The sequence below is a fragment of the Phyllostomus hastatus genome, unplaced genomic scaffold (assembly GCF_019186645.2).
Source record: "Phyllostomus hastatus isolate PE091 unplaced genomic scaffold, TTU_PhHast_1.1 phas_contig_30, whole genome shotgun sequence".
Taxonomy (NCBI): domain Eukaryota; kingdom Metazoa; phylum Chordata; class Mammalia; order Chiroptera; family Phyllostomidae; genus Phyllostomus; species Phyllostomus hastatus.
The window spans coordinates 7,889,818-7,902,985 of NW_025333841.1; the positions used below are offsets into that span (position 1 = coordinate 7,889,818).

The 13,168-nt window shown below is 44.4% G+C and overlaps 1 protein-coding gene across 2 annotated transcripts; it reads right to left on the minus strand.

Moving 5' to 3' along the window:
• Positions 1–1,787: 1,787 nt before the first annotated feature.
• Positions 1,788–12,391, minus strand: ZIC3 (Zic family member 3). Of its 2 annotated transcripts, none has more exons than XM_045839408.1 (3): positions 11,323–12,391; positions 10,064–10,227; positions 1,788–2,100 (listed from the first exon to the last, which is right to left on the minus strand). In XM_045839408.1, the coding sequence occupies exons 1-3, from the start codon at positions 12,389–12,391 to the stop codon at positions 1,948–1,950; spliced, it is 1,386 nt and encodes a 461-aa protein (XP_045695364.1). In that variant the 3' UTR covers positions 1,788–1,947. The 2 variants fall into 2 exon arrangements, with proteins under 2 accessions (XP_045695364.1, XP_045695363.1); XM_045839407.1 differs by lacking the exon at positions 1,788–2,100 and adding an exon at positions 8,785–9,246.
• Positions 12,392–13,168: the final 777 nt, after the last annotated feature.

Below are 13,168 nucleotides of genomic sequence, written 5' to 3' on the forward strand. Positions count from 1 at the left end.
TAAGAATAAGGTTGTTGATTAAAAGTTTTATCAAATCAAAGTAAACCATTAAATTACTATGTCTACATATTTTAAGTACACAACTTATTTTTATCTAAGCATAAATGTATTTATTAGAAGATAATGAAAAACAGGCATTTAATAACATTTTAATTGTGTGTGTTTAAATATTCATAGCTATGTTTATATACCCACATGCCTGATCTAGTGATCATGCTTATGAAATGCTATATTTCTTATATGCCCTTAAGTCTCCATCTATTTTATGAAGATTGCATTTTCACTCCAGTACAAATAACTATGTCTTTAGTAAAATATTCCATAAGATTAAAAATAAGAAATTTTACCCAAAGCAAAAATCAAAAGCTACCTACAAGAGGAAAAGAAGGGAAACAACATCTGCTCACAGATGATTCTGTGCCAGACTCTTTGTGGGTATTTTCTTGCTTAATCCTTAGAATAAACTTAGGAGGTATTATTATTACAATGCAGCTGACTCATGCACAACTTTGTAGTTTACCTTTCTAAGGGCTTTAAAAATAATCCCATTATAATACTGTGCTGTCTGTGTGAAAGAACAGCTCTTTTTCTTAAAAACCAAAAAAATTACCAATATTGTTATAGGGATACTAAAGTGTCAAGTTTTAGGGAGCTAAGAATCAATGGATTATAGTTTTTCTTGACTGGCCTATATTCCTGCTCCAAAATAAATGAACATAAAAAATCAGAGAGAGGTGAATAGTTTTCCCTTTACTTAAAAATGACAGTATCATCAGTCTACATAGTAGAAATTTTAATAAAACTGGATCTAAAAAACCTGTAGGAATATACTCTATCAGCCTACAATTTTATAATACCTCATCATGGCATAATCATGCTAAATAAATAGAATGATGACCACTCACAGATTAGAGATGTTAAATTTAAAATGAGACATCAAGTATCTAGAGTTCCAAGAATCTTTCTGAAGTGTCTTCATCTGGTCTAACACTACAGTCAATTAATGACAACTTGTTTTTTAATAACACCTATATTCCACGATTCTATAAGTGTTCTAATCAATGGTTGCAAATTATATGCCTCATGAACTACTTTGGGGCTTCTAAATAATGTACATGTAATGTGCTATGCTGCAATGCCTCCTCTCCAGAGGCCTCCCTTTCTCCTTTGAGGTTATCTTCAGCTTTGTCTTTCTCTCTCTTTCTCACTCAAGTAGTGGTGTTCAAATGCTCTTTTTTTTCTCTCAAAACCACTTCCTGCAGTTCTTCCTTCTAATCACCCTAATCAATCCTTGACTCTGAATTCCTCCCCTGACCTCCCCAGCACCTGGCGAGTCCCTCAAGGAAAAAACTGAGAGGTCAAAACAGTTGGTTGGGATTTGTTCAGTGGTTTTTTTTTCCTCAAAATGTATTGCTCAGGGAATTCCCAGCTATATTTTGAGAAATATGAATAGAATAAAAATTGCCCCAATTCAATACGTTAATCAAGGTTATTTAGAGGCTATCGTCACTGTAATAAGACAATAATCACAAAATAATTTTAATGGTTTTATTTAGGTCAAACAACAGCTGTAGGGATCCTGGGTATTGCTTTTTGAACACAAACATGAAATTAGTAAAACAAGTGTTCATGTTTCTAAGTTTAAAACACTTTAGTTCTACACGATGAATGCAGATATTTGAAAGAGATTTTCGACAAGGTCAACACAATGCATGAGATAATACATACTGGGTTATAAATTAGACCCCTCTTCACCTCCATCCTCTAATTTATAATTCTCAGGGGGGACTTTTTTGTTTTTTCATTTCACAAAAGATTGCTCAACACAGAATGAAATACACCAAAAGAAGAAAACAGTCTTTTTATACCTAGGGAAAAAGCTACTACTCTTAAAATGATCACTTCAAGGTAACAGACAATCAAATTGATGTGGTTTTCTTTGAAACCTCATCGGTAAATCATTTCTTGCACAGTAGGTTCGGCATTAACCCTGCATTTAGCATAGGTAGTGTTACAGAGGTCTGGCTGCTGCAAACCAACGTCAGTATCAAGTTCTTCGTCAGGAATTAGAGACTGTCCCGGATACCAAGCAGGACAACACTGGCAAAAAAAAAAAAGTGAACTGCAGATAGCTCCAAATAGGCTACATTTACTTTTAGAAAAATTTCATAAAATGTTACTGGATATTTTGTTTTAAATGCTAGTTTATAATAAAACATTATGGAATCTGATATTTTTTAACATTTTATGTACAAATGGTCTTTACATAGGTTGTTTTAATAACACATTAGATAACATATACATCCTATTGGAGATCAAACATTATAAACCTGCCACCTGGTGAAGGCTATTTTTATAGTATTGTAAAGCTCACATTTCTCTCTACTCATCAAATTTGTAAACAGACTGAACTGGCACCACATTAACAAAATACAAAATTGTTTGCTTTGGTAGATAATTTTTTAAAGCAAGATATTTTCTTTAGTTTTAACAGATTTTTTCTTTCAAAAGAGGAATTCCTCTAATCTTATTCAGAGTTTTGTTCCTAAACTACTATTAGTTCAAATGCTGTGAACACTCCATTTAAGTGCTTTCTGCAAAACTAAGTGTTTTTCAAGCTGTAAATTTCCATAGCAATCATACAAACCAAACCTCAGTGGGGAAAGCAGTGCCCTTTGGGGTCATCATTAAAAAAAATTGAGTTCTACTAATTTATCATTCTCCGGTTTTGCAGAAATTCCATTCACTTAACTCCTATGAAAGTCAACCAGACTTTTACCATATCAAATGACCCAAAGAACACCACAGGTATCCAGGGGAGTCAGTTCAGCAGTGCATCTTTAGCTTGATTTTAAAGTCAATTTAAGAGAAAATCTGGGTTCTGTAGTTCTTAGAGACAAACTACCTAACCAGTAGCTCAAGTTTTTTCAAATGAATGAACATTTCACTTTCCACTCTTTTGGTACCAAGAGCTTTAAATTTCAGAGTTTGAACTACAGCTTGGAAAAATAAGTATACAGCAAGCGCCAGCTACTTCCTTTGATCTCAAAGATATCAGTACCGTAGTCCATCGAGGGGATAGAAGGGAGTGGCTGAGCCCAGGAAGGAAACTTCACCCAAAGGGGAAAAAAAGAGAAAGATCTGTTGGGTGGCAATTTCAAAACAAGTTTCCAAACTGTCTGCAGTCCCTTTGACTTGAAGGAATCACACATAAGAAAAGGGCAGAAAATACTACAGAGCATGCTTATTTTAATTGCTCAGGGGTTTCCAGCAAAGCGCGACAACTTAAATGCATATTCCAAATTCTTGCTCCAAAGCCGTATTCTTTGTGCACTGAAAAGGAGGAAAGACAACCTCATCAATTGTTCTCCGCAGATAAAGGCACTGTTTTGCAGATTTCCCCCAGATCTAGGCCAGCTTTGCTAATGACCTGCCCACCCACCTGGGGGCCTCCCCAAAGTGACCTAAAGGAACTGCCCCAAACCTTCAGGAACCCAAATACTTGATAGTGGACAGCCCCGAAAAAGTTGCCTTTTCGCGTAGCTGTTGGCCTTCACGAACACCCAAGGCGAAAGAATTTGTGCCGCTTATTTTCCTATAGGAGCCGGAGGTCAATAACCACAATTTTTAATCCCACATTTTACTGAATCTGTAGCATTTTTCGGCGGAGAAAACACGAGTTCAAGATCCAAGAGCTACCAGGAGTTCTTTCACACGCAGCATTAAGGCAGTTAAGCAAAAGGGGAATGAAAGCTTTAGAGATCGTGGCCTTTTTATTTTTAACGTAAAACCAGCAGCTGTTGTAGAACACACAAGAGCTTCAACAGCGACATTTTTCATAGGCCCACGTTTAAATGAGATGTGCAGAAAACGGGGGCCTGGGCAACGTGGTGAGTTCAAAGTCGAAATGGCATGCCTGTGTTGATAACCTGGGCCATTTTATTTGGAAATGGTGCCTACGTACTCGCTTCATGGGCCTCGCCATTGTCCTATAACACAGCGTGTGCCCACTCATTGGCATTTTTAAAGGGTGGAAAGTGCTGTGGAATTCCGACCTGTACACGATAACTCAAAATGGCATTCCCCACCCATGAGGGCTGTTTTAAGTCGGGACGGGAAGGTGGGTTGGCCTCTGGCAGGTTTCACATCCAAGTCCCCCTGGGAACCCCAACCCCCAGAAGGCTCTCCAACTTCTCACTCCCAAAATGCCCTGGAAGAACTTATTTGCTTCCGCGAGTTTTTGTTTTTTAACAATTTTGTGTGCGGCCACCACGACCTACATTCTCCTGCGGGACTCTGTGAACTGGGGAATAACAAGAGTTTAAACTACACAACAGTTCTGCAGCTCACAGTCTGAGCTTTGCTAAGCTCCGCGGGGGTTCGCATGCGCCCGCAATGTTCACAACTCAAGAGCCGCCCCAAAATCGACCCCCCTTTTCGCACATGCCTCGTTTTCTCTTCCCTTGTGGCTCAGCGGAGTCCGCGGCGCAGTAAAGGCACTTTCAACTTTGCCCTCCACCACCTAGCAGCAAAATCCGACTCGACGGCTGCGGGTTGTGCGCATGCGCGGGGCGAAGGTGCAGGAGTGGGGAGGGGACAGCAGGCTCCGGGCAGTGGCTTGAAAAAGCTCGAGCTACGGGGAGCGGGGGAGGGGTCGGGGCCCGGACCGAGCCTCTGCTTTCCTGCCAGCAGGTCCTTGCTTGGCCCTGGCCCGCCTCTCACAAGTGCGCGCTAAAAACCCACTTCAAAGTCTGTTCTCCCCGCAGGGGCAGGCTCTCGCACGGGCCTCCAACCAGGTCCCGGGCCTCGCCAACCCTTCCAATCCCTAACACTGCTAAGAGACCGGAGGGCCAAGGTAAAGGACACTCGCTTAAGAGCCCCGGGAACTCAGAGCAGTTTTCGGGTGTACAAGTACCTTCCTCCTTCTCCTCCTCCCACCCCTGCCTTAGGAGGAGGAATGGAACACAAAATTTGTGGCCAGCGTTATGCCGTGCCTTCGGAGCTCACCATTGTTTGGGCTCCTATTGACCCTAGGCCCGGATTAGGCGGCGGCTGATTCCTGCTTTACAGCCCCGTCGGCCTAATGACGCCGGGAGGTGATGGGGCGCGAAGCGCGCTCGGAGCCCAGGCGACCGCCGGCTTACAGCGCCGAGGGCCCGGTAGGTGGAGGTCAAAGGGTCATCGGGCCGAGGCCGCCTGAGAATCAACCGTAGGAAATGAGGTCCACCCCTGACCCCGCCCCGCTCCCAGCTCCAGCTTCTACTTGTGTGGACGGAGAATCTGGACGCCCCTCCGAGGAGCCTGAAAGACTAGCAGAGCGGGAGTCCTGCCTTCCAGAACGCCTGGTCTCATCGTGGGCAAAACCTGACTACACACTTGAGCCTCGACGGTCAGATATTTCGAGAGAAATATCAGCCCACCTACCAAGCGGAGAACCGCTCTTCAGGGGATGGGCACGCCAGTGGCAATTCTTTGGGAAACCTAAGGGGAAAGATACCCTTAGACTTTTTTCGCTTGTTTGGATGGGGCGGGTAGTTATACAGGGGATGAGAGGGGGCCAGGGGAGAAGGAGACAGCAGGCAGCGAGAAGGGGGAAGGACAAGGAAGTCCTGGACCCAACTTTCCTGGGAGGCTTTGTGAACGGAGGCTGTCCCCACTGGCTCTCCAACCTTGGAAGTAGCTAAAACTGACTACCCTGCTTAGCCTGGACCCAGATCTTTAACCTTCCAAAGTAGATGAACGACAAACTTCTGTGTTGAAGTATATACCTCCCCCTTCCCCACCCAACAGTAGAAATCTTAAGCTAAACCGCCCACTTTGGAAGATAGTGGACTTTTTAACAAAGTTCTTACCAGGAGCAAGAATGAAATTCGAGGTAGACTACTTAGACTTAGAACCTAACTAACATTCATGGTTTCCACAGATCCATCTTTAGGATTGCAAGATTTTGTTTGGGGAGTGGGTGAGGATGCTTATTCTTTTAAGATATTTTCTGAAAATTCAAGAATATAAATATACACTCTCAGATTCAAATTATAGGAAGAAAATCTGTGAAAAGTGTCCTACTAGTAAAATAAGTTTTTCTTGGGGGAGAGAAGGCGGGGACGGGACATAGACTATTTGCTATTTAACAAATATGATGCTACACCCAAATTAGAGGAAATTGTGTAGGGGGCAAAACTTTTACATTATCTTAATATTGTTATCATCATTGTCAATTGGCATTTTCTCCTGTTAGAACACAGTGCTTTACAGTAGAATTTTTGGTAAAACAATTTCAAGCCTACTCAGGAACGATGAAACTCTTCTTTACGTCTCCTAAGAAGATATTTAATATATGTAATGGGGGTGGAGGTGAAACAAGTTTCCAAAAATCTTGCATCAAACCCCCCACTCTACTCCCATTTAAGGTTAGGTTTAAGTTGGGGTGGGGGTGGAGAAGAAATCCATGAAGAAAACAGTGAACTGTTGAAGTTCACTTAATATTTCACAAAAAAAAACTATTCTATTTAGATTTTAGTTAGAACATATTCACACCCAATCTTGTGAACATACACTTTCTGAAAGTTTGCTGACCATTTAAAACACTCTGGTGTGAAGTGAAGGAAAAATCCTGAAATAGGAATTTGCTCCAGCACCCTCAATGTCAAGGTCAAGAGTGGAATGTCTGGGGTAGGAGTGGTATGGCAGACTGACCAGGTTACTTGCTCCTCACTTGTGAAGTCATCCCAATCTCTGTTCATGTTACTCAGGCCCTTGCCTTTTCTACTGGTAGAGGAAAATGAAAAAACAAACAAACAAACAAAAACAAAAAAACCCTCCATTCTCCACAAACAAAAAATTTCATCCAAAGGAATTTACAATTAGAAACTGTTAATAATTGTCTGTTGATAAGCCTCAGTAGGTAACTTAAAATATACTGCTTCAACTGTATCCAGGGAATCAAAATTTCTTTTAATCATCAGTTCTCTGAGCATGTCAATTTAAGGTTGATTTATTTAAACGTTTGAAAAAAATCAGGCACCAAATACAAAAATGTTATAAATAAGATGTGCCAAGACTTTATTTCTTCAAAAATAACAATAAACAGAATTCTAGAATTCAAAATGATTATTTATATTACCAAATTGACTGCCACCAGAAAAACCTAGAGCATTGTCCTTTCAAGAAAAGGTACTTAAGCCTATTCATTACATTTCTAAATTCTTTACAATTCCTTATCTCCAACATTCTATTAACTGATTTGCAAGCTGGTTATTCATGCAGAAATTGGGCTCTCAATATTAAATAGCACCCTCATTTATTTAAAAAAGTCTCTTAATACTATACCCACTCCAGCCCTCCAAAATAGTAAGATTCTTTTTCATATAACTGTAAAACAACTGTCTGTCTAAATGAGTTGTTTCACTGAAGATTAAATGGATTGTTAATATTTTATCACAAAGCAAACAACCATTTTTCATTGTTATTGATTTTAATGGAAACAATGCTCTTAACATCTTTGCCTACAAACCATGAACTTTAAAAATACATATTTTGCAAATGTTTTCCTTTCCATAATATAATTTCAGAACTGCTTTAGTTATCACATTGCTATAAAATGTTATGAATAATTGTGAAAATTATTGATTATATACAGCAAAACACATCCCTTTGCCTTCCAAATTTATAAATGGACTATGGTTTTTTTAAGCACTTTAACCATAGTAAGCACAGCTCAACTGGCCTTATTCATCACCACTGTTTCAGACATATGCTTACTTTTGAAAATATATAGATAGCTAAATAGATTTGATAGATTAGATAAATCATAGATACAAACATATGTGGGTATATGGGTGATCTCTTGACAGAATAGACAGACATTCATCCTGCTACAATGTTCATTTTTATGTAAGGCAATAAAAAACTAAGGGACATAAAACTCATTAGGTAACTTTATGTTTATATATGCAGGACAGGGATGATTAAATCCAGTTCTCAGTCTTTGAAGTACAAGATTGAGATGTCATGGCCACTAACTGAATTGATCAGTAATATTTGACTTGCATGCCGAAAATCTGGGACAAACATATTTAAACTTGCAGTTAAAGAACCATCTGAGCTACAGATAAAGAAAGGAGGGTCTTCCCAGGTGAAAACTGACAATGTAAGGAATCTATACCATAGTAGAAAAATAATTTAACAATTTAAAAAAGGGATCTGAGTGAGTTATAAATACCAACAAACAAGATTCATCTGCTCACGTCTCCTCTTTGTAGGAGGCTGTTACAAAACAAGAGAAAGGAGTCAGTGGTTCAAAAATTGTAAATTTTGTTCTTCTTTCAAAACAATAAAATTTAACGCTAAAGCAGTTATAATCAAAAGCTGTACAGAATTTGTTAGAAAACATTTATCCATAAATATTGTTCAGTTCCCGGCACTTGTAGCAATAATTAAATTACAACGATAAATATGGCATCAATGGATATGTATTTACAAAAAAAGTTATTACAAAGGCAACTGTATACTAAATGTCACAATCTGTGTAGAGTAACATCACATCCTCAGGCTGAAAAATACTGAACAACAGTTTTGACCCCATTAGACAAAAATACATTCACAAGAGTAATGCTTTGAGGAAAAGTTCAAGACATAACAGGACTTTGGCACGGTTTAAGACTGAGAGTTTAAACAATCACCACTAAGGAGAAGAATTTTCATCAGTTTAACATCTCTACCACCAATCCTTCTATAACTTCCTCTCAGGAAATAGGACAAATGTTAAAATGAACTGAAGGAGTTTAGGTATGGGATGTGCAGAGCAAGAGAAAGTGGAAGAAAAAGCAGTGAAAATATTTTTTAATCCTTCACATGTGAAAACATATTTCCTAATCCTGAGAAAAGGGCATGGCTACTTTTGGCTCTTACCCAGAAACCTTCCTGGACAATTGCAATTAACAAGATATAGCCCTATTTATGGCCTCTTGCCTTAAAACTCCATTTCCATTTGACTGGTCTCACTTTTCTTTTAAAAATGCATTTGGTCCATTCTATGGTTAACAGGGTTTGTGTTTGTATTTGTCCTCAGACGTACCATTCGTTAAAATTGGGAGGAAGTCCAGGGTTGTGGCTGGTGCTAGTTTGAACTGCAGAAGGGGTTTTAGTGGTATCTTTACTGTTTGCAGAAGCTATAGCGGGTGGAGTGGAAGATTCATAGCCTGAACTGGCAGCAGGGGAGGAATCTGACCCTTGAGATTCATGAACCTAAAATTAACATGTATATATTATAATGAATATAATTCCAACTGGCATTGTGCAAGCAAAAACAAGAGCAGAATCCGAGCACTGTAAGAACAAAACAGCCCAGTGACCCACTTAAAAGAGAAACGCTGCTGATTTTGTTTGTTTTTAATTTCCGTATTACCAACGTCTAGAAAATCCGGAGATGTTCCCCAACAAAACAGTTTCAATCCTAATATTGGCATATGGAAGAAGAATAAGGCACTGTTTTTATTATTCATGCCCCTTCAAAAATGTTTTCTCCGCAGATGGAGTGGGGCAAACACTTAGTCTTTTGGGGCCGTATAAAATACTCCGGACCCAGGTTTCACCAAGCCCGGTTTGGCTTGGGAAAGCAGGTACAGAGAAAGATGGCACGAGCACCCTAGGCGCTGCTAGGTCTGACATAAATGCGTGGGAATCAGACCTCGCTTGTCAGCTCTATTGTTTTATGCGAAGCTGGAGAGCGAATGAACCACCCACCCCCGGGTTCGGCACGGGCACTCTAGTTTCCTACTCCGGACTGAACTGGGAAGAGGCAGCCCCTACAACCTCCAGTCCAGGCGAGCTTGGCAAGAGCTTCCCAGTAAACAACCAATTGTTCCCTCCGCTCCCTCCTCCTCCCTACAGTATTCTCCCCCGCCCCACTCCGGGTCCCCAAAATGGGTCCTAGGTGTCACGGCTGGAGCAAATCGGATTTAAAGTGGAGAATACAGGTGGTCGGCACGGGCGCTTCAGTTCCGCGGCCCGATATTGGGCCGAGTATTTATAAACCGCCGACCGCTAATAAAGAGGTAATTACCTTCATGTGCTTGCGCAGAGAGCTCGGGTGCGTGTAGGACTTGTCACACACTTTGCAGATATAGGGCTTGTCCGAGGTATGCACGTGCATGTGCTTCTTGCGGTCGCTGCTGTTGGCAAAGCGCCTGTCACAGCCTTCAAATTCACATTTGAAAGGTTTCTCACCTGCAAAAGGCAAAAACGCAAAGGGGGGGAAATATGGTCAGGGCCAGGAGCTTCCTAGAGCCGAGCGGCGGAAAACGGAGCGCCCCGGGATCTTCCTGGAGAGGGAGTGCCGAGTGGAAACGGCTGCAACATCTCTTTTCCCTGGAGAAAAATGGAGAGCGCTGGTTAAGCTCTCGGTTTTGGGGAGTGATGGGCGGGGGTGGGGCAGGGCTGGCTCATAACCTGCCGTACCCTTTGTTCTCGCGCAGGATGGGAAAGCCCCAGGCTCCTCCAAAGTTCCCCCTAAATTGTACTTGTACTCTACCCGGTCCACGGTTCCCAAATCCCAGCCACATTCTGCCACTACCTAGGCAATGTAACCAATCCCCGGCCGCACAATGGACCTAGGACGGGACAATCCGGTTCAGTTCCTTCTTTGTACCAGTTAATTTGCCTCTTTCAAATGCAGCGATTTTGCTAAGCCAGTATTAAAAATCTTGAGTCGTCGTACTTAACCTTCAGAAAGAAAACTATATAAATCCAGGGACTCCAGACAGTTTACAAGATGTTCAGAGCAAGCCACGAAACTGTGATGCCTTTTCTACGTTAGGTTTCCTCCCGAAGGACTGAATCGAACCTGGAACTCCAAATAAAAATAGTTTGACAAAGGTATTAGTCATTTAATTAGGAGATATGCCAATCATGGGTTAAAAAAGAGCGGAAGTAACCGAAAGTTAGCTTTCATTAGCATTTCTATGGTTGCCTTTCCCGAATGTGTGCCGAAAGCTAAATCGCTTGTAAGCAATACGCTCTCAACACAATCGGAGTCCCTTCATAGTAACCCAGAAAGGGGGACAAGAAGAGGCGGCGCCAGTTTGTTTCTGGGTGCCAGAAGTTTCCAATTAGGTTTTGAGACGGCAGAGCAATGTGCCCGGGAAGTTAGAAGTGGGCAAAAGCGCCACAGGGCGAGAAAGGCGAGAGATAGAGGGACACTGACAGCACTTCCTTTCCAAAAGGCCCTGGAGACGCTGCCCCTCTCTCTTGCCCTCAAGCTGAAGGTCCGCTCCTCCGCGCTGTGCCGCGGTGAATCCCGCGATCCCTGCCCTTCTCCCTTACCTGTGTGGGTCCTCTTGTGGATCTTGAGGTTCTCGGAGCGGGCAAAGATCTTCCCGCAGCCCGGGAAGGGACATGGGAAGGGCTTTTCGCCTGTGTGCACTCGAATGTGGTTGACCAGTTTGTACTTCGCCTTGAATGACTTTCCCTCGCGGGGGCACTCCTCCCAGTAGCAGACGTGGTTGTTCTGCTCCGGGCCCCCCACATGCTCCATAGTGACGTGTGTCACCAACTCATGCATGGTGCTGAAGGTCCGGTCGCAGCTCTTCTTGGGTCGGCTTATCTGAGTCTCGTCGATCCACTTGCACGACAGCTCCTGCTTGATGGGCTGCCGCATATAACGGAAGAAGGCGCCAGGTCCGTGGTGGGCCGCCACGTTCACGCCCATGTTCATGTTCATCGGGCTGTAGTTTGGAAACTGTGCGCCCGTCGTGTAGGGATCCGTGCGCGGGCTGGCCACCGTGCGGTATGGATCCGCACGTCCAAACAGCTCCCCGCGAAGACCCAGGTGGACCTGGTTGTTGTCCACGTGCCCTGTAGGTGACGGGTGCCCGGCGCTCTGCTCATGCAGTCCGGGGAAGAGTAGATAACTTGGGGGTTCTGGAATACCAGCTGGAGCATGGAGACTGCTCGCCGAACCCGCGAAGAGCGCGTGCTGCCCGCCACCTGAGGCAGCCTCGCTGAGCCCGGAGCCACGCTGGCGGAACAGAAAGTCGCGCGTGGAATTGAAGGCGGCGGAGGCGGCACCGCCGTAGCTGGGCACCTGGCTGGTGTGGTGATGATGGTGATGATGGTGGTGGTGGTGGTGATGGCCCAGGGCATTTGCGTAACCGGAACCCTGCGGCGTGAACGCAGAGCTCTGGCCAGAAGATAGATCGTGAGCTGCGGCTGGGCTCAGCTTGAAGGCAGCGGCGGCGGCGGCGGCGGCGGCGGCGGCGTGGGGCGAGTCCCCGAAAGGACTCAGCCCCATGCCCGCCGGCTCGCGGTTGGGCATTTCGTGGTGGCGCGGCGCGCCGAAGCTGCCCACTCCGAGCCCAGGGAACTGTGGACCTCCATCCAGGAGCATCGTCATGGGTGGGGCGTTCTGGGTACAGGCGACCTGGCTGCAGAGAGCGAAGGTGCGGGTGAAGAGACCTCCGAAGTGCTGTAATCGGAGAGGGGTGGCGGCGGTTGGACACTGCCGGGAGACCCCCAAGGCAGTACCAGGGGCTGCAACTTTCCGTCGCTGCGAGTCTCCTGCAGAGGGATAGGAGGGAGGAGGGGAAGTAGAAGGAGCTGGAGTAGGGAGGAGGGGGGTAGAAGGATGGGAGGGAAAGGGATGAGAAAGACTCTAGGACTAGATCTGGTTTAACAAAGTAAAAGGCGCGCACAAAGAAAAATAAGCAAAATAACAAGTGGAGGGCGGAGTTTGTCAATCCTGTCCCAAGCACCCCTCCTCTCCCCGAGAGCACAACCGCGGGTCCAGGAGGCTCTCTCCACACGGGTCTGCAGCCTGGGCTACGCTAAATGGCAGAGCCGGTTCACGACCGCCGGGCGGGCAGTAGGCAAGAGGCAGGCTCAGTCCGCGCCGCTCACCGCGCGAGTCTCAGCCTTCTTGCCTCTTGAGTAATGTCCTTGGACTGATAAAGTCAATCACTCACTCCTTTCACATAAACAGAGCGGGAGGCCAGGCAGCGCGCGCCAATGGGAAGCCAGCTGTCCCGCGGTCACCTGACCCCCGGCCCTGCAGCCCATTGGCCACCGCCACACTGATTGGCAGCGCGGAGTGGGGAACATGGCAGCCGCGGTCCAGCGACCACCTCTGATTGGACCGTGACCAAGCGCTTGGCAGGTGAGGCGGCTGAGGCCG